At 42.5% G+C, this 19,285-nt stretch overlaps 1 protein-coding gene across 3 annotated transcripts in view; it reads left to right on the forward strand.

The window, feature by feature from the left end:
• Window positions 1-19,285, forward strand: part of Sil1 (SIL1 nucleotide exchange factor) — a 245,648-nt gene that overhangs the window by 69,808 nt on the left and 156,555 nt on the right. For all 3 annotated transcript variants that reach the window (XM_050135036.1, XM_050135037.1, XM_050135038.1), the window contains one exon: window positions 12,180-12,318. In XM_050135036.1, coding sequence (XP_049990993.1) covers window positions 12,180-12,318 — 139 coding nt within the window. The remainder of the gene's footprint in view (window positions 1-12,179; window positions 12,319-19,285) is intronic.

Below are 19,285 nucleotides of genomic sequence, written 5' to 3' on the forward strand. Positions count from 1 at the left end.
ACATACACACAGAATATTGTATCCATAATGAATAAGTAAATAAATATTTAAAAAAAAAGAAAATGGTAGGCCTCTGTTGGGCATAAAGCGTATTATTTCTTCTATTGTAACTCAGTAGAATGACAATTCATTGCAGTTTTGATTTGTACTCTGCTGATGGTGTTCCTGTGCAGACACAATGACTAAGACAACTTATAAAGAGTCTATTGGAAGCTTACAGTTTGAGAGGGTTAGAGTCTATGACGATCGTGGCAGGAAGCATGGCAGCATGCAGGCAGGCGTGACGCTGGAGCAGCAGCTGATGACTTACAACTTGATCCACAAACATGAGAGACAGAAACAACAGAAACACACATACACACACAGAGGTGTCTTAGTCACTGTCCTATTGCTGTGAAGAAATACCATGACCATGGCAACTCTTACAAAAGAAAACATTTAATCTGGGGCTTATTGTTTCAGAGAGTTAGTGCATTGTCATCATGGTGGGAGCACGTGGAGCTGGAGCAGTAGCTAAGAGCTACATCCTAATCCTCAAGCAGAGAGAGATGAGAGAGACACTGGACTTCAAAAGCCCACCCCCCAGTGATAAATTCTTCCAACCAGGCCACACCTACTCCAACACAGAGAGACACTGGACTTCAAAAGCCCACCCCCCAGTGATAAATTCTTCCAACCAGGCCACACCTACTCCAACAAAGCAATACTTTATAATTTGATCACTAATTATTCAAATATATGAGCCTTTGGGGGCTATTTTTATTCAAACATTTAGAGAGAGAGAGAGAGAGACAAAGACAGGCAGACAGACACATACTCCTCCAACAAGGCCACACCTCCTAATACTTCCTAACAGTTCTACCAACTAGGGGCCAAGCATTCTAACATAGGAACCTGTGTGGCTATCCTCATTCTTAGCAGCACAATGCTGGGGGTGAAACCTAGGGTCCTCATATATGCAGCCAAGTAGTCTACCATGGAGATACATCCCAGTCCTATTTGCTCACTAAGATTTTTTCCTGGTGATTTGTTTAGTCTTCTTTCATATATTCTGGTTAGTAATCTCTTGGTGGTTGAGAATCTTGCAAATATTTTTCTCCAGTTCTCTAATTTTTTAGAATTATTGTTGTGTTTATGATGTTGTTTGTGGGGACACATGTACAACTTAGTTGGTCTTTTCTATGGTGCCTAGGGATCAAACATCCATCATTAGGCTTTGTGCTGCCCTAGCCAGTTCAAAATTTAGCAGTCTTTAAAAAAACAAAAAAACAGTTCTGCAAAACTACATCAACTCTGTAGATCATTTTGGGTACTGTGGACATTTTGATATTAATAAGTCCAATCTGTGGTCATAAGATGACTTTCCATTTTCCTGGAAGGGGTGTTTCAATTTCTTTTATTGGTGATTTATAATTTTCATTGTAGAGACTCTTTACTTCCTTGGCTAAGTTTATTCCCCTCACCTCTCTGTATTGTTGTATGAATTAGGATTTCTTTCTTTGCAATTTTGTTGTTGATATATGAAAGAGCTATTTGGTTTTTGTATATTGACTTTATTTATATCTTGTAACTATTGAAAATCATGTCATTTGCAAACATGGGTAATTTGACCTCTTTTTTGATTTTATGTTCTTTGTGTTTCTTCATCCTTGCTGTGTTCCAGATTTGAGAGAAGTCAATTTCAGCTTTCTACTGCAGCATGCTATTAACTGTGGGTTTACTGTTTGGAAATCTGCTCCTTCTAGAACCTAATTGTTTTAGATTTTTGAATCATAAGCACAATTGAATACTAGTAAATGCTTGTTCTATATCTGTTTGAATGCTCATGTGGTTTTTGTCCTCAGTTTTATTGATGTGGTTAATTATGTTTATTGATTTATGTGTGTTGAGCCATGCTTGCACCTGTGGAATAAATCTTACTTGATAACCCCTTTGGGAAGTCATTTCTCTTCTTCAAGTGTGGGATCTGGGGATCTAACTCAGGTCATCAGGCTTGTGGGGCAATTGTTTAACTCACTGACCAATCTCAATAGACTTGTAGGGTTTTTTTTTAAATTTGTTATTGTTTTTGGTAGACTGTTGTGCTTGATTTGCCATCATTTTGTTAAGAATGTCTGTATTTATGTCATCACATATATTGGTCTCTGGTTTCATTGCGTTGTTGTATTCTTACCTAGTTTTGATATTTAAAATAATGCTGGCCTCATAGAATGAGATTGGAAGGCTTCTGAACCAAACAGTTCTTTGGAATAGTTTGATAATTGATTTTAGTTTGTTGGAGGTTTGGTAACCCATACCACTGAACTTTCTGATCCTACACTTACCTTTGGTGGGAGAGTTTATAGTAATCATTCAGTCTCACTACTTTTATTGGTCTGTTCAGCTTCCTATGTCATGTTCAGCTTTATAGGCTATGTGTCTAGAAATTGATCCGTTTGTTCTAGAGTTTCCAATGTTTAATATTTAGTTGTGTATAACAGTACTTATATTTCTGTAGTAGTGTCTGTTGTAAATCTTTTTAAACCTCTTTATTTCTTTTCTCTTTTCTAATTATATTAATTACACTAGTGTGCATAAATTACCTGATAGAGAAGAAGAAGGAAATTGTGTTTTGAATGATGATTCTAGGGATTTTGGATCCATTATGACAGGAATGGCCCGGTGGAGTGACCGTGGTGACAGGAACATGTGGTGGAGGCTGTTGATGTTGTGGTGGACCAGGAGCGGAAAGGGAGAAGGGATGGCAACCAGAATCTATAGTCTCCAGAGCATTTTTCCTTATGACCTGTTTTAGTAGAAACCTCATCTCATACAGGCACCTGAGCCTCCAAAACAGCACGATGGGCTAGTGAAAAGATGTTCAGAACACGAGTGTGGGGAGGAAACTTAAGCCATGACATTGTGAGTAGTTTACCTGATGTTCTGTCCGTTTTGTTTATCTTCAAGAACACCAATCCTCCACAGCTGGGCATAGTGGCATGCTTCTGTAATCTCAGCACTTGGGAGGCAGAAGTAGGAGGATCAGGAGTTCAGATCCAGCCTTTGCTTCCTATGAGCTCACTGCCAGATTGGGCTACATGGGCTACAAGTCTCATAAAACCAGCCACAGCTCTTTTTACTTTTTTTTTTTCTTTTTCAGTGTGTAACTTTGCTCTGCTTTGCTCTTGTTTCCCCTACCTTTTTACCACCTGTGGTTTCTTTTAGTTCCTTGTTGCTCTGTTACATAGTTGGAAGTCTTTTTTTAATGTGAGCAGGTGTTGCTGTAAACCTCTCTTAGTATTGTATACTTCATCACAAGGTTTTGATATGTCATGGTCTGATTTTCATTTGTTTCAAGAAGGCTTTTACTTAGTTTTTTTGAGATAGATTCTCAAGTGGCCTTGGCATTGCTGTGTGTAGCTAAGGGGGTTCTTGGTATACTTATTTTCCTGTGTAGTTAAGGGGGTTCATTACCATACTTGGCTCAAGCAAATTTGATTAAAAATAAGGTGATTTGGGCAGGCAAAGTAACACAGCTTCACAGAGTTAAACAAATGCAACATAAAAGAATGCAACACATCTTTGCATGATTAAATGTTCCACAGCATAAACAAACGTAACACATTTTCAACTGATAATTCCACAACACCAGGGATTGAATGTAAGTTGTCACCCATGGGGGAAAGTGCATTTGCCTGCTGAGCTACCTTGATAGCCTCCTTCTATATGATTCTAGAGTCCCTCTTACTCATTTCTAGTTTTATTCAATTGTTGGCAGAAAAAATACAGAATATTTCAGGTTTTAGTTTTTATTATCTTTTATCTTTTTTTAGACTTACTGCCTAACATATAATCTATCCTGAATAAAACTCTGTTTCTTGAGAAGAAAAATGTGTATCCTGAAGCTGTTAGATGAAATGTTCTGTAATTATCTTTTACTTCATTTGGCCTACAGTATAATTCAGCTGCAGGGTTTCTTTATTGATGCCTATTATCTCTCTTTTGACAAAAGTGAGTGTTAAATTCCCCATGACTATGTGTAATTATGTACAAACAGAGCCTGCTTAGTACAATTGGGTATTCCAGCTTTGAGCATATATACCTTTATAACTGCTATTTCATCTTGTTGAAATGGTCCATTTATTATTATATGGTGACCTTATCTGTGTTTTAAAGTTTTGATTTATTTTATCTAATACCCATGAGGCTACTCTTGCTCATTTCTTTTTTCTGCTTGTGTGATATTTTTCCTCCGTCTTTTCACTTTCAGTTTATGCCTACTTTACTGGTGAAATGAGTTTCTTGTAGGCAGCATATCATTGCATCTTATTTTTAACTCCATTTAACCTGTTTGCTTATTTTAAGTGGGGAATTTAATTTATTTATACTCATGGTTATTCATGTTTGTGGTAGATTTGGAAATTATGTGTAAACTGAGACTACAGTTTTGTTTCCTGGTCACCCAGACCTGAATAATCGCACAGAAACTATATTAATTACAAAACTTTTGCGAATGTCTCAGACATATTCTTAGCTAGCTTTTACACCTTAAATTAACCAGTTTCTATTACTGTATGTATCACTATGAGGCTGTGGCTTACTGGTAATGTTCTGGCAACTTTCTCCTTTGGTGGCCACATGGTGTATCATTGACTCTGCCTTCTGTTCAGATTTCCTGCCAGGCTTCACTCTGCTAAGCCTTTGGCCAAAATAGCTTTATTCATCAACCAATAAAAGCAACACATATACAGAAGTACATCCCACATCATCTCCCCTTTTCTGTCTAATAAAAAGAAAGTTTTTAACTTTAACATAGTAAAATTACATATACAAAACAGTTACCAAGCAAGAGTTATAGTTACAATATTTAGTCCTTTTACATTTGGCAAATTAAGGAAAGTATCATCTATCTTATATTTGTGAGTCTAAAGTTTTATGTCTAATTTGTCTTTTATCATAGCTAAGGAAAACTATAATTATAACTATTTAGTTTTCAAAGACCCCAGAAGGATTTAATATTACCTAAGTAAGTAGGAAGTATATTGTATGCAACTTTCAAAGTGCTAGAAATGACAGACATTTCGCTGTCTGAACAGTCACCCAAAGTTCTTTTGTAACAATGGGGCATCCATCTTCAACCTATAGGCCCCTAATAGCTGGTAGACTTTTCAGTGATGCAGGAAATTTGAAGATCTAGTCTGCCTTGTACTAGCATTATTTGTCAGTTGCTCTATTCTGTGTCTTGTAGACTGTCTGGCAGTTTCTTCTGTGAAGAAGAAACCCTGAAAGACCATCCCATCTTTTGGAAAGTTCAGAAGTCACTTTTCTGTGGGTCCTGCATGTCCAGTTCATACAACATACCATCAAGCAGTCTAGGCAAGAACATTTTCTTGCCTAAATTGCTAGCTTTGTCACCTTGAAGGCAAATTCCATAATGAGTTTCTCTGATGTCCAACAACTTCTCTGAAGTAATTGGTGCTGCCAGAAGTAGACATGTCTTATTGTTGAGGAAAGTCTAAGTTCTTAAAACATTTAAATGCCATATTCTATAGGTCTTTGAAAGGTTTGAAGAATACCTATCCATCTGAAATAAATCTCTGTACATCTAGAAAACCTAACATGACTACAAACTTGACTATTATATATGACTATTAATCCAGAATTTTAAATTATATATTACATTTTAAATGAGCTGTATAAACATAATACCTTAAACAAGAGTAGAAATATACATAGAATAAAACTGACCTTAAATTTGTATCAATAAACCAAAGTCCATACCAATGTAAAGTATTCATTCTATATCATGGTCCCCCTTTTTTTCTTTAGAAAGACCTTGACTGTGACCATTAACCAAATATAATTAACCCTCTTTAAATGAAAACAAACATTTATAGACAATATTTTGGAATTTGGGCATAGTTTTTTAGACTACTTTCTGCTGATTGGGGGCACTGTTAATATGGTCTTTCATGAGGTATCCTGTTTGGTTGTTCCATCTCAGCCAGCAGTCCTAAAGCTATCGTGACTGTTATGACCACCTGGGCCATTGCTTCAGGGGGTCTTATTTTATCAAGCCAGTAAAGAATCCATAGCTTTCTATTCTCTGTGGAAACAAAAGCAAAATCTCTTTTCCAAAGTAACATGTCATTAGACTTAAATTTTGAAGTCAAGATACCTTTAAAATACATATGTTGGTTTAGCTTAGCAGTCTGTTACAATAAAATATCTCTCTCTGGTTAGCTTATTCACTGTCAAAAAATTGAAAGAAAATGCAATAATATAATTCAGATTCTTTGTGTATTTTCCATCTTTTTTTTGGGGGGGGGACAGGGTTTCTCTGTGGCTTTGAAGCCTGTCCTGGAATTCATTCTGTAGACCAGGCTGGTCTCAAACTCACAGAGATCCGCCTGCCTCTGCCTCCCGAGTGCTGGGATTAAAGGCGTGCGCCACCATTGCCCGGCTGTATTTTCCATCTTTATTTGGCTTTTTTTTTTCTCTATTTTTCTTCATTTTTAGGATTTTTGAAATAGGGTTTCTTTGTGTACCTTTGACTGTCCTGAATCTCACTCTATACACCAGACTGGCCTTGAACTCCCGGGATCTGCCTGCCTCTGTCTCTCAAGTGCTAGGATTAAAGGCACGTGCTACCACACCTAAATATTCTATTTCTTTTTTCTTTAAAGACTTTCTCTATCATTTTCCTTTTCTCTCCCAAGCCTATGTATATTTTTTTTAAAATACATTGTAAACTGCTTAGATGTTTTATGCCATCTGAATCTGTCTTACTGTATATCTTTGTCTTTTTCTGACCACATGAGTCTTTAATCTGCTAAACAGCATGGCTAAGATTAAAGCTGCAGCTTTGGCAGCTGGCTCCACCCTACTCCTTGGCTTTCTGAGAGTCTAGCTTCATGGTGGAGGTACTGGCGGAAGCCACATTTATTGTCACTCCTTTGCATATGCCTAAAGAATTTGACATCCCATCTCACAGGTATTTGCTCAGCAAAGTTTATTACTGCCCTATTCATGACAGACAGGAAAAAGGAAACAGCCTAAATGCCCTCAATAAACAAAAGAAAAATGGAAATGTGGGACATATACACAATGGAGTACTATTCAACTGCAAAGAAAAACAAAATCATGAAATTTGAAGGTAAATGGGTGAACCTAGAAAAGATTACACTGAATGAGGTAACCCAGACCCAGAAAGGCAAATGTCTTATGCTTTTTCTCATGAGACATTCCCGGCTCCAAATATTTAGATGTGAGTACATAAGTAGCCACAAAACTGGGCATATGAAGCATGGCAGCCATAATTCCTGTCTGTTTGTAGGGACCACGTGTCTGAGCACTCCCCAGGGGCTGGGTTGCACCAGCGGGCCCAGAAAGGGTATTTGTATGTGTGACCAAGGTGCATTACTGATGGTGCTTCAAAGGACCACTCTTCTAAGAAAGGCTGTCTGCGTGCGTTTCAGGGCTTCTAGTAGGCAGAGATACTGAGGATGCACAGCCTAATTGTGTCTTGGCTGCAGGAGGATGACAGGACCACAGCTTAGCCAGCTACGGTGCTTGGTGCTGGTTGTCATTCTGCCTTCAGGGCCGAGTGGCTAAACTGCTGGGGGTGGGTATCCAACTACTTCTCCGGATCCTAAGTGGACAAAGCCTCAAGACAACACAGGAGTGTGTGTAGAGGAGGCCACAGGAAGACTGAGTTCATTCTCTATGCTAACTCAGTGACAGCTCTCCAGATAGGGCTCAGGACCTGTGAGAACTACAGGCTTCTCTGCAGTAAATGCTTATGAACCTCCTGCTTGCTCGCTCCCCACTGCGTGGTTCTAGGTGGTTTAAGAGAGGGACAGTAGATTGTGTATACTTGGTTCCTTCCCACTAAGACCATGCTGCATCCCCACTACTCTAAAGTGCTGTGCCTTGAACACTAGTGCAGCAGCTATTGTACATGTTGGTCCTGTCTTATGGAGGGAAGCATGTCAGGTACCTGTAGTCAGCTCTGTTGCCGGGTGAACCTGATCTGTTAATGAAATCCAGAAAAAGCAGCTTTTCCTATCTTCTAGTCCTCAGACTTTGAAGGGTATCATATTTCTTCCATTGTACACCATTCCCTCCAAGTTGTAACATTTGTCTAAGGAGGAGGAGGCTGGGGAGCTTCAGATGGTAGACAGGAGGTAAACAGGTCACACATCCAGGAAGAATAAAAACTTGGAAGATTCTTAGGGAGCCTACGACAGTGTAAAAGGGAGTGAGCAGTTCAGGGCTGGGTGTGGCTGCAGATTGCACAGAGACTGAGGCTGTGGAGCTGTACATAAGCTGTGTAGAGAGCGCCAGGCTGCAGGTTTTGTGAGCGGGCACCTTGTTGGTGTGGGGTTTTTGGTGATGCAGCTGCTTCTGAGTTACCCCCAGTCCTTGTAGTAATTTCTCACCAATACTCCTTAGTAACCTCCGAAAAAGACCTCATGAGTTCACCAAACTGAACTTTGATGCAGTCATTTCTTTAGTCCCGGGTTCCCTCCTGGCATGAGTAGACCTGTGTGTTGTATCTCCCCACAAAAGTCGGTCATACAGCAGAGGACTTCTTGCTTCTCTAGGTTGTGAGAATCATTTTCCTGCTTCTTGTCACACATCCAGGAATTACCTCTTGGTACACTAAAGCAAGACTGCAATTTAGAGCTTAGGTATTTGGTCTGTTTAAAAAAAAAAAAACACTCTAAAACTAAGCAGATTTCTGCTTGTGCTCCAGTCATATACAGGAGTCATATACGGAGGAAAGGCAGCTGCGCTAGTGAAGGCGGCAGGGCTGGCTTTGCAGACCTGGTGCTCCCCATTGTGTCTGCCTGGCCTGCTGTCCTCATTTACATCCATTCTTGCCTGGCTGCTGGAGGCCTTTGATTTGTACAGCTCTGAGGACATTTTTATTAATATCGTTCTAATCCTGTCACCTAGCAGTCTTGGCCAGGAGCTGGCTAGCATGACTTGGTCCTAGAGTACATAGGTTCTGGGTACTTAGCAGAGAAAGTAGTCTTAGTCTAGAATATGGTTGCTATCTGTCTGCAGAAGACTTGGGTTTGGGGATTGCCTTATCCTAAGGCCCCAAAGTCACACCTTCCTATGAAGTGTTATTCGTTCTCTCTCTCTCTCTCTCTCTCTCTCTCTCTCTCTCTCTCTCTCTCTCTCACACACACACACACACACACACACACACACACTCTTTCTCTCTTAGATACTAGGTCTTGGGCACACAGTAATAGTGGATGGACCCAGTACTTGCCTCAGGAGACTGGGCCGTTGGAAATCTTGGATGGCTATACCTTCCTGACAGGCCCTCTTCTATAGCCTCACACACATCTGCCATCCTGCTCTTAAGTCAACGCTCCCTCCTTCTTTTCTTTTCCTCACTACCCACTGTTCTCTTTCCTCTCTCTTCTTCCTTTTCTCATTGGCAGGGTCTTATATAGCATACGCCAGCCTTGCACTTGCTCATATAACTGAGGCTGGGCTGAGTGCTCCTGAATCTCTTGCCTTCACTTCACCTCTCAGGTGCTATGATTACAGATGTGTACTATGTATCACTTTATTTTTTGCAATGCTGAAGCATGCATGTGTAGTAATAAGTGAGGTGGGGCTGCGTCCCCAGCACCCCGGCCGCCTGCTAGTTTATGCCCCGAAATAACAACACACAAACTGTATCCATTTAAGCACTGCTTGGCCCATTTCTATCTAGCCTCTTCTAGGCTAATTCTCGCACCTGGACTAGCCCATTTCTAATACTGTGTGTAAGCACCCCAAGGTGCGCTTACCAGGAAGATTCTAGCCTACGTCCATCCTGGGTCGGAGCTTCATCGCGTGTGTCTCTGAGTGTAGAGCTATCGCATCTACCCGGGAGAGCTGAGCATGGTGTCTCTGCTCCAGAGCAGAGCTGTCGAGTCTGAGCTCACTTCCTCTTCCTCCCAGCATCCTGTTCTGTTTACTCCTCCCACCTATGTTTTAACCTATCAGGGCCAAGGAGTTTCTTTATTGCTTAACCAATGAAATTAACAGATTGATATATGGCACTCCCACATCATGCATGGGCAGCCCGTATATGGCAGTTCCATTGAATTTGTTCATATTGGGTTTCATGCTCTAAGTTGATGAGGATGACTGATCAGGTCTCTTTCTCAAGAGAGCACCAGATCTCATTATAGATGGTTGTGTCAAGAGGGTGCTGAGAATTGAACTCAGGGCCTTTGGAAGAACAGGCAGTGCTCTTAACTGCTGAGCCATCTCTCTATCCCCCACTGTGTACCCAGTGTCTAATTTTCTTTTCCTTAAAAAACACATTATTTTTATGTATATGGATGTTTTGCCTATGTCTATGTACCAGGTATATGCAGTACCCATGGAAGCCAGAAGCAGGTGCTGGATCCCCTGGGACTGCAGTTACAGACAGTTGTCAGCTGCCATGTGGGTGCTGGGAACTGAACCAGTGTCTTCTGGAAAGCAGCCAGTGCTCTTAACCACCAAGCCCTCTCTCCAGCCCCTAATTTTCTTTTCAGTTTGTTTTTGTGCAGACTTAAAATTGGATAAGAGGTGCTCAAGCCAGGCTGAACTCCCGTGCAGTGTGATCTCCACCTCAGCCTTTCCTGCCCGAGTGAAGCTGCATTGTGTAGCTACTCTTAGTTGTCATGGCAAGACTTCTCTGACCTGGAACCTTGGGCTGCTTTTTCTAAGTAGCATGATGATGATGATAACTACTTGTTCTCAGGGCCAGTGCTTATGTTATAGTACCACATCTAAAATATGAACTGGAGGTCGTGATTTCTACTTTACAAATATAGATACCTAGTCTTCAAAAGTTAAATAAGTTGCTCGGAACCACACACACACAAAATGAGGTCTGAATTGTGTGTTGTGTAGAGAGCTTGCGGTCTTTACCTCTGTGCATTGTCAGTGGTCTCACTCATTGTGAGACGATTTAAGAGCCTCTTTTGCCCAAGTTATTTTCCTTTCTGGTCCTTAACAAGGTGTGAAATTCTGCCACCTAAATTTCATGCTTTTATTTCTAGTTAGAATGTGAAGATTCTTGGAGGGGTTCGGTATTGTCATCAGCAACACCTCAACACCTTAGCCTTTCCTCTGACAGCTAATTAAAGATCAGACACTGTGGGACCAGGCAGGTGGGAGCCCCTTTCTAGTGCTAAGGTACTACCTGAGGAAGTGCATGCACATGACACCTCCCAGGAGGCTTAGCATGGCTGAGAAATCAAAGTGAGGTAAAGTACCCAGCACAGATTGTTAAAGGAAGACTCTACGAAATAGGAATTGGGAAATGGATGGAGAGTAATGACAGGAGGTGGGAGGGCTGGTATAACCTAGGTGCTAGTGTGGACTCCTCCTTGCTGTCCTGTATGTAATTTCCCCAAGCTCTGGAACCCTCTGCTTCCAGTTTCTTGAGGCTTACACGACTTCTTTTATACAAGTTTGAAAATGGGAGACCAACTCTACAGGCACACGTGTACACTTGGGCACACACGAATACATACATTCAGGCAAATACTCATACACATAAAATAAAACTAACCATTAAAAAAAAGGAGACCGGGAAGAGGCAAAATGAATTATACTTGGTGTTCATGTCCCCTCCCTCCGAGTGCTTCACAGACTCCCATCTTATTCTTCCCTGATGTTCATGGGGTAGAAAGAAGCAATGGGGTTGGGCAAGCAGTTTCCAACTTGGACATGCTCTTAGCCTGGCCCAGTTAGAATCCCACTCTCCTGCTTATGATTCTTACTCTATGGTTTGGAATGTCCTGGGACATTTATGCCCTATCAGTCCCCATGGGGTTTGCCAGACTGCTTGGGAATCAATTAGACCTCAGCCCCAGCTTGTCTGTATCAAGCAGTTACAAAGAAAGTGGCTACTGTGCTAACCTTCTCCCTCGCATTTTCTTTAACTCCCTCGGGAGAGCATGGACTCTTCTGCTGGTGTCCCTTGTACAAGTATTAAAGTACTGTAAAACCCAGAAGCTTACTGCCTCACAAGCTGGTTCTGAGGCTGACCTTGTGAGAGGAACTGCACGTGTCTAAACGTGTCTGAAGGTGGGACGGGCATCCAGGGAGAGTGGATTGCCTCAAGCTGTTGCTTTCCTCTTGCCTGGGCCTTGTCGTGGAGGGTCATGCACTATTTTTTTTTTTTTTCTCAGAATGATTTTGCACTCACCAGCACAGAGAAGAGTATCCACAAGGAATCGGAGACAAAGGAAACCAGAGGAGAAGAGGAACAAGACACTGAGGTCCTGGAGGTGTTTCAACCGACTCAAGAGTGGCAGGCTCTTCAGCCAGGTACCAGACCAGCTCTGGTCCTTTGAAATACACAAATGTCCTTTATTCTTGAAGGTTGGGAGCGGCCATTGTCACCGTGACCATCAGAGTGGTAGCTGCTGCTCTGGGGCCTAGGGACCTTCATTCTCTAGCAGAACAGGGCTTGTGGCATGGGAGTGCCCTGGAAGGGAGGCTTATGGTGGGTGAACACGTGATGGGAAACTTTCTTTCCCCGCACTTCTGAAGCACAGTGGAGGCAGTGACACGTGCCTTGCTATGCAAATGCTATTTTGGGCTCTGCTGCTCTGCTCAGTGCTGCTGAAATAGTGTTCACAGGAGAATCCTGAGCACTGGTGCAGGGCCCCAAATCTTCTTTTAAAGGAACCCATGCCACAGAAAAAAGGGGGCTCATTCTTGCCTGATCATAATTGGGGTGTCTTCAGAAAGAACTGCTTTCTAGCCCTTTCATGACCCTGAGTCAAAGGTTTCAGTAGCCTGCAATTGTGAAATGCTTGCCACAGTCAGGTCCACAGCTAACTTCCTCGTGTGCAGTCTTTGATCTTCATAGCCATAGAATTATTACTGTCTTTATTGCCCAGTGGAAATACTGAGGCTCAGAGAGGTTAGATAACTTGTCCTGTTATTTATCTAACTTGTTTTATGTCATTGACCTCAGAGCCTTGATCTGCTTGCTCTCTTCCCACTCCTCCTTCCCATTTCCAGCTGTCCTTGCCTGGGGCCTACTCTGCTAATACTGAGACTCTTCTCAGGTGCAAGCTGTTTGTGTTCTGTACCGTGGCAAAGTGGATGGCAAGTTCTGGCAGCAGGCGTAGTGTCGCTTCATCAGGTCCTTGCCGAATTCATCACTGTGTCCTCACAGCCCCCATTGCTGCTGTGCTGCCAGGGATAGCATTTGCTGTGCCAGCCAGCAATATCACTCCTGCTAGGCTTGCATATGGGTAGTTGCTGCCACTGAAGAGTGATGAAGCACCAGAAGCCAAGTGGAAGCTGATGGCATCAGGCAGAGGGAAGTTTAAGAATAGAGGTATTTGATTCAGCAGGTCCAGCTCTGCCTGTCTTCTCTTAGCTTCTCTGAGAACAGAATTTGGTCTTTGAGGAATAGCTCAGAGAGGCTCTCAGAAGTGATGAGGTAAAAGATGTGGCTATATTCTCTGCTTTTATGTAGAGTTGCTGATATATTTTTTTAAACAGGCAAGCCCCTGTCATAGATGGGGCTGATGTTCTTCTGGGTTCCTGCTTCTACTCCACTCCTTCAGCTGGGTCACTAGCACCCTGCAAACCTTTGGTCCACACTGCAAACAGAATAGGGCTCTTACTTCTGACCTTGAGCCTTACCTAATCCTCTGGCAGCAGAGCTGCTTGCTGCTGACAGCTCAAGAGCCCCTGCACGAGTAGTTTGGAAGGAAGAGCCAGAGGCTGTGCCTAGAGTGAGGAGTGGGCTCTGAGAGCCTCAGGAGAACTAGAGAGAAGCTCTTGTCTCCCATTTAACTGATGCTCCTTTGACAACACCCTACGTGTAGTTTCTCAAGAGCTCCTGGGAAAGTTTTCTGTACAAAACCCTCCTGAGGCTGCTGCAGAGCTGTTGCAGCTGAGCGCACTGTGGAAACAAAGCCCTCTATCCAGTGCATGTCTGAAGGCATCGCTTAGATGCTCTGGTTTCCAGAGGTCACCTCCTCGCTTGCACACATCTTCAGTGCACTTGTGGGACTGGACACCACTGAGTGCATGAGAGTGCAGCCTTCTCTCGCTTGTTGTCCTGCCTGGGGGAGGGGATGCTCTCCCTTTCTCCTCCAATAGTAATTTTGAAAAGGGAGCAGGGATAAACACAAATAGTTTAGTGTTTTCTTGCTTGAGAGCCAAAGGCAGACACACAGGAAAATGGTGGGCATGCTGGGGACTTTTAAAACAATGGTAAATTTGTGTAGATAGTTGTGTTCCTATCTAGGCCTAGGCCTAGTTGTGTTCCTATCGAGGCCTAGTCCTCCTGTTCAAAGGACTTTTGTCCTCTTAAGGGAAGGCTGCACCTCTCATTCCCTTTTCCCTCAAAGGAAAGATATTAGAGTATGCAGGCAGCTTGGGTTACGGGCCAGCTCATTGGAAGGCAGGCAGATAGGCAGATTACATGCTACAGCCTGGCACACTAGGGTAGTAACACATGACTTCCTAGGTCTTCCCACGAGGCCAGGTGGGAACTTGGCTTCAGCTACACAGCACTGAGACAGCTCCTTCCCCTGATGTCGGCCTGCCTCTGTTATTACTGTCAGCATCTTCTCTGGGAGTTGGTTGTTCCTGGAAGTGATTTTTCTGTCGCTCTTTCTTCTGGTTTATTTTGGGATCTGCCTCACCTAGCAGAGGCACAGCAAGCATTCGCATGTGGATCCAGCAACAGCTGCTTGTAAGCAAGCAGGGGAAAGCTGTTTGCTGGCAGGTCCTTATGGCTGTGGGCAGTGAATGGAGACATTTGTCCTGGAGCTAAGGACTCCTGGATTCCAGAATTTTGTGCCAGAACACTGGTCACAGCCAGATCCCATGATTTTGTCTTTCTGAGCATTTTCTGAGATTCCGCTTTTTGTTTGGTACTGTGTTTGTAGCCGAAATATAGATAAGAGCTCACATTTACTAAGCATTGGCTCTGCTGGGGATCCTTGGAGGGTGGATGCTGTAACTGCCCTCATTTTCACAGATAAAACTCATTCTCAGCAAGAAGAAATTACTTAGACAAACAGCCAACAAGTGGGGGAGTTGAAATTCAGACAACTTTAAGCCCAGTTTAAACATTGTGCCATGCTGTCTTCCTAAGGAACAAAATGGACCTGAACCCCTTGTGTTTTAGCTTATAGGCTCACAGACAATATAGGAACAGCAAAAACACCATTAGTGTGTCAGGACCAGGGCTTCTCCAGTGCTGAGAACTCAGTGGGGCAGCTGGTCAGACTGTATGATACTGGGCCTGACTGTGGTTTTCTTTGAGCTTGTGGGTTCAGGTTGCTCGTAATCTCTAAACTTTAGTTTCCTTCTCTGAAAATAGGAATGTAAATAATGACTTCACAGAAGTGGTGTGAGAATAAGGTGAGGTGTGTGTGTGTGTATGTGTGCTGTTTCCCAAAGGGCCTGACAAACAGTACATACTCAACATATTCTCATTAAAAAAAAAAAAATACGCCTTTGCTCCCTTTCTCTGGGGATTTGAAGGAGAAGTGGAAGTGAGGAGGACATCTGGACAAAAGCCACTCCAGTCTTACCTGTTTGGCCCCCTGGGCTCAGGAAAGCCAAGCTCAGCCTAAGGCTTCTTATGACCTGATTTGACTTCAGGGCGACTGTGAGAATCCCACTCAATAGGAGCATGCAGGAAGTCTGTGCAGGAACACGTTTATGTGATGGATGGAAAAGAGAAAAAAATCTAAATCATCAACAACTGATGAGAGCAATCCAAGAATTATAGAGCGCCAGCCATCTGGTCAGATCATTTCAGATCTGCACGAGCAATAAGAGGGAATTGAATTTTAAAAACCTCATTTATAGTAGGCCATCTACTCTGGTTTCAAGTATTTAAAAGTGGAGCCTGATTTCCTGCAGGCTCTGGACATCTGTCTGAAGGAGCACCTGACCCTAGTCAGGGTGACAGTGGGGCTGTTTCTCTGGGGCCTTTGATTCTTTGCTGTCTCAGAGGGGCGTGTGGTTCATTTTCTGTGTCCAAGAAATCAGTTCAATTCTAATATGATTTACTATTGGATCCCACAAGTTAAAGGCTCAGTTTCCCCCATGACTGCCCTCATTTCAGATGTCACTTCCTAATCTTGGGTTGCCTGTACCTATCACTACCCAGGATTCTCACCCACACCCTCTCCTTAGGTTTGATAATTTTGTTAACTAAATAAACTCAGAACACACTGCTTATGTATATCTGTGTGGTGTCAAGAATGCAACACAGAGCTGTGTGGTGGTGATACGCACCTTTAATCCCAGCGCTTGGGAGGCAGAAGGAGGTGGATCTCTGTGAGTTTGAGGTCAACCTGGTCTACTGAGTGAGTTCCAGGACAGCTGGGTCTATATGGAGAAACACTGTCTTGAAAAATCAATCAATCAAATAAACAACCTCCCCCCCAAAAAACCAACAAAACAAAACAACAATAAAGAATGCAACTCAGGAGCAGCTAAGGGGAAGAGACACAGACAGCGAGCTCTTAGACTCAATTGGACGTCAGTCTGCCCGGCTCTCATGCCCTCTGTATGTCTACAGTCTTCCAATTCAAATGCCGTTCAGGAAGTTTCTGAAGCCTATTGTTTAGGAACCTAAATAAAAGTTTCATTATATAGGTATGATTGATGCCAAGCAGTGGCCATAAGTAATCAATCTTGAGTCCCCCTGCACTCCCCAGGGATAGAGGATGGGTCTTAAAATTCCAACCCTCCAATTATGAAGTAGTCTTTTCTGGTGACCAGTTTCCATGCTGAAGTCCCCACCAAGACTCACTTATTAGCATAAATTCTGGCATGGTTGAAAGGCAATTTGTTGTGAGTAGCAAAAGTCTCTTACCATGTAGGGAAATTTTATACATTTTAGGAGCACTGTGGTGAGGGATGCAGGACAAAGAAAGGTTAGTTTTTATTTGTGTTACAAGTTGCAGTTGAGGTAAGACTAGGGTAAAGCCCTTCTAGTATTTCTGCAATCTCGGATCTGTTTTTGAGAGACAGAATGACCTTCCATTCCGAGGTCATTTTTATAGGTTTACTCTTCAGGATGCCGTCAGAAGTCTTTCCTCTCCTGTTCAGTTCATCCCACACTGAAACAATGAATATACTCAGGGCATGGGGTGTCCATGAGCAATGGATGTGAGCCTAGGAGAGGACAAAGGCCAGTCCATATCTAAAATTTGTGTCTTATCAGAGTGGAGCTATGAGACTTCTTTGTTGACACCAGGAGGTAATGTTTGTATAAAGGAAGTCATCTGTTGGATGACCTTCCACTCTGGCTTAAATGTAGTTTTGAAAATGTGGAGGAGGAGCTAGAGAGAAAAAAACTAGCTTTGTGAGTTTTGTTTGTTTTTGTTTTGTATGGTCTCACTATGTAGCCAGGGCTAGCTTATACCTTGCTATTAGAACAGGCTGGCCTCTAACTCAGAGATCTGCCTGCTGCTGCTTCGGTGAAAGTGTGCACATCTTACTTGGTTCTGCTTCCTTTTGGCTTAAGTTGCTGCCCCAGCCCCTTTTCAAAATGAGATGCTCAGAAGAGCCTGTCTTTGGATCAGACACCTGTACAATGCTTTCCTTTCCTAGTTCAGGGCCTTTCAAGTCTTCTAGGAATTCTCTGAGAGTGGAGTTTGTTTATTTTCTACCCGTATTTCTGGTTTCTCGTCCTCTAATACTGTCACTTCCCCAGCCTTGATTAAGCATCCGCTCTGTTTCTTGGTACTGCAAGTTTATCAGGGGGACTACAGTTTCACAGATTTAAGGAGAAAGACCACTGACCCAAATCATCGTGGCCAAACTCATTAAAGCAAACTTTTTTTTTTTTTTTTTTTTAAAAAGAATTTGTCTAATAGGCTGTCTCTCCCTAAAGGCTGGTTCATGAAAGCAGCATTAGACACGGGGAAAAGAAGCGTCTTTAGAGTTCAGGAGTGGGTGGCAGGGTTAGAGAAGCAGAACACAAGCATAACAAATGACAATAACAAATTGGTCATAACAACCTCTGATACATCAAAGACGTGGTTGAAAGGTGGTCATAACAAGGTGGTCATAATAACCTTTTGAAACAAAGGCATGGCTGCCGTTTCCTGGATCAGGCAGCCAAAACTATTTGTAGTTAAGGTTTCAGGTGAGTCATAGCCCAATCCTTGAGAATCAGAGATTTAATCATAAACAGAAATAAACCTAGTTTGTCTTTAATATAAGATGGGTCTCAAGTCCAAGATGGAGGCAGACTGATTTGTCATTGCCCCCTTGTCTTATGTGTCCCTACCAAATCCTTGATAGGGTCTTAATGTTCTTTATCTGGGGGAAACACAACTTGTCATGCATTGAAAGATGTATAGCCTGCTTGTATATCTGTTTGGTTAGCATAGAAAGAACAACATTTTTAAAGGCCATATAATTTTGGTACTATCAGTATTAATGGTACTGTAGGTAGCCATTTTGCTCCCTTTGCAAGGGAATTTCCATTTTATCTAACATTCCAGCCTTCTGCTGTGGATACGGGGCAATCTGTTCCCTTCTCAGCTGATTTAGGATGTTGTTGTCAGGGCTCAGGAAGGTTGGAATCAATGGGACATTCGTCAGAAGCATCTGGGTTGCTGGCCTCGCTGAAGAGTCAGGTAGCAGTCAGCTTCAACTGGACTGGTTAACTTAAGTTTTCAACAAGTCCAGGACTTTCCGGTTTTGTAGGCCTGCCTGGGGCTGGGGTAGAGTAAATCTCCTTTGGAGCAGTTTTTAGTCTACCGCTGATTTCTGTGTGGTGTCCACCATCTGAGTGGAACTCTGACAAGACAGAGACTAGGGACAGGAGTTAAAAAATGTAAGGGAAACTCTTGTATTTGGAGCTTCCCCCTCGAGAATAGGCAAGAGGCAGGGAGAGTAGGCTGATGATTGACAGGAGCTTCTCTGGAGTCCATTGGCCTGTGAGAGGTGGATCCAAGTCTCATGATTTGATTCCCTGGCGCTTACATTGCCATTGTTTGTAGTCTGTACTGAAATCCACACAGTAGAAAAGCAGCTAACAGGTGTTTACGAAACAGACAGAGTAGACTCACATCTTTGAATCATAACAAAAGCTCTAATTTTGGGTTAAAAGTCATGAACTTTTTGTTTCTGCCCCGAGGGCTGGGTATATAGATTGTACATAGATTTTTTTTAAAGCATGATGAGAAGCATCTGTATTTTTAAAGACAACTAGGGGAATTTTAAGATCTTGAGTTTGTGACTGATGATAGTAGTAATTTACCATCTTTATATATTTATATATATATATTTT

This window comes from Alexandromys fortis, unplaced genomic scaffold (genome assembly GCF_014885135.2).
Source record: "Alexandromys fortis isolate MF-2015 unplaced genomic scaffold, M_Fortis_MF-2015_v1.1 scaffold_25, whole genome shotgun sequence".
Taxonomy (NCBI): Eukaryota; Metazoa; Chordata; class Mammalia; order Rodentia; family Cricetidae; genus Alexandromys; species Alexandromys fortis.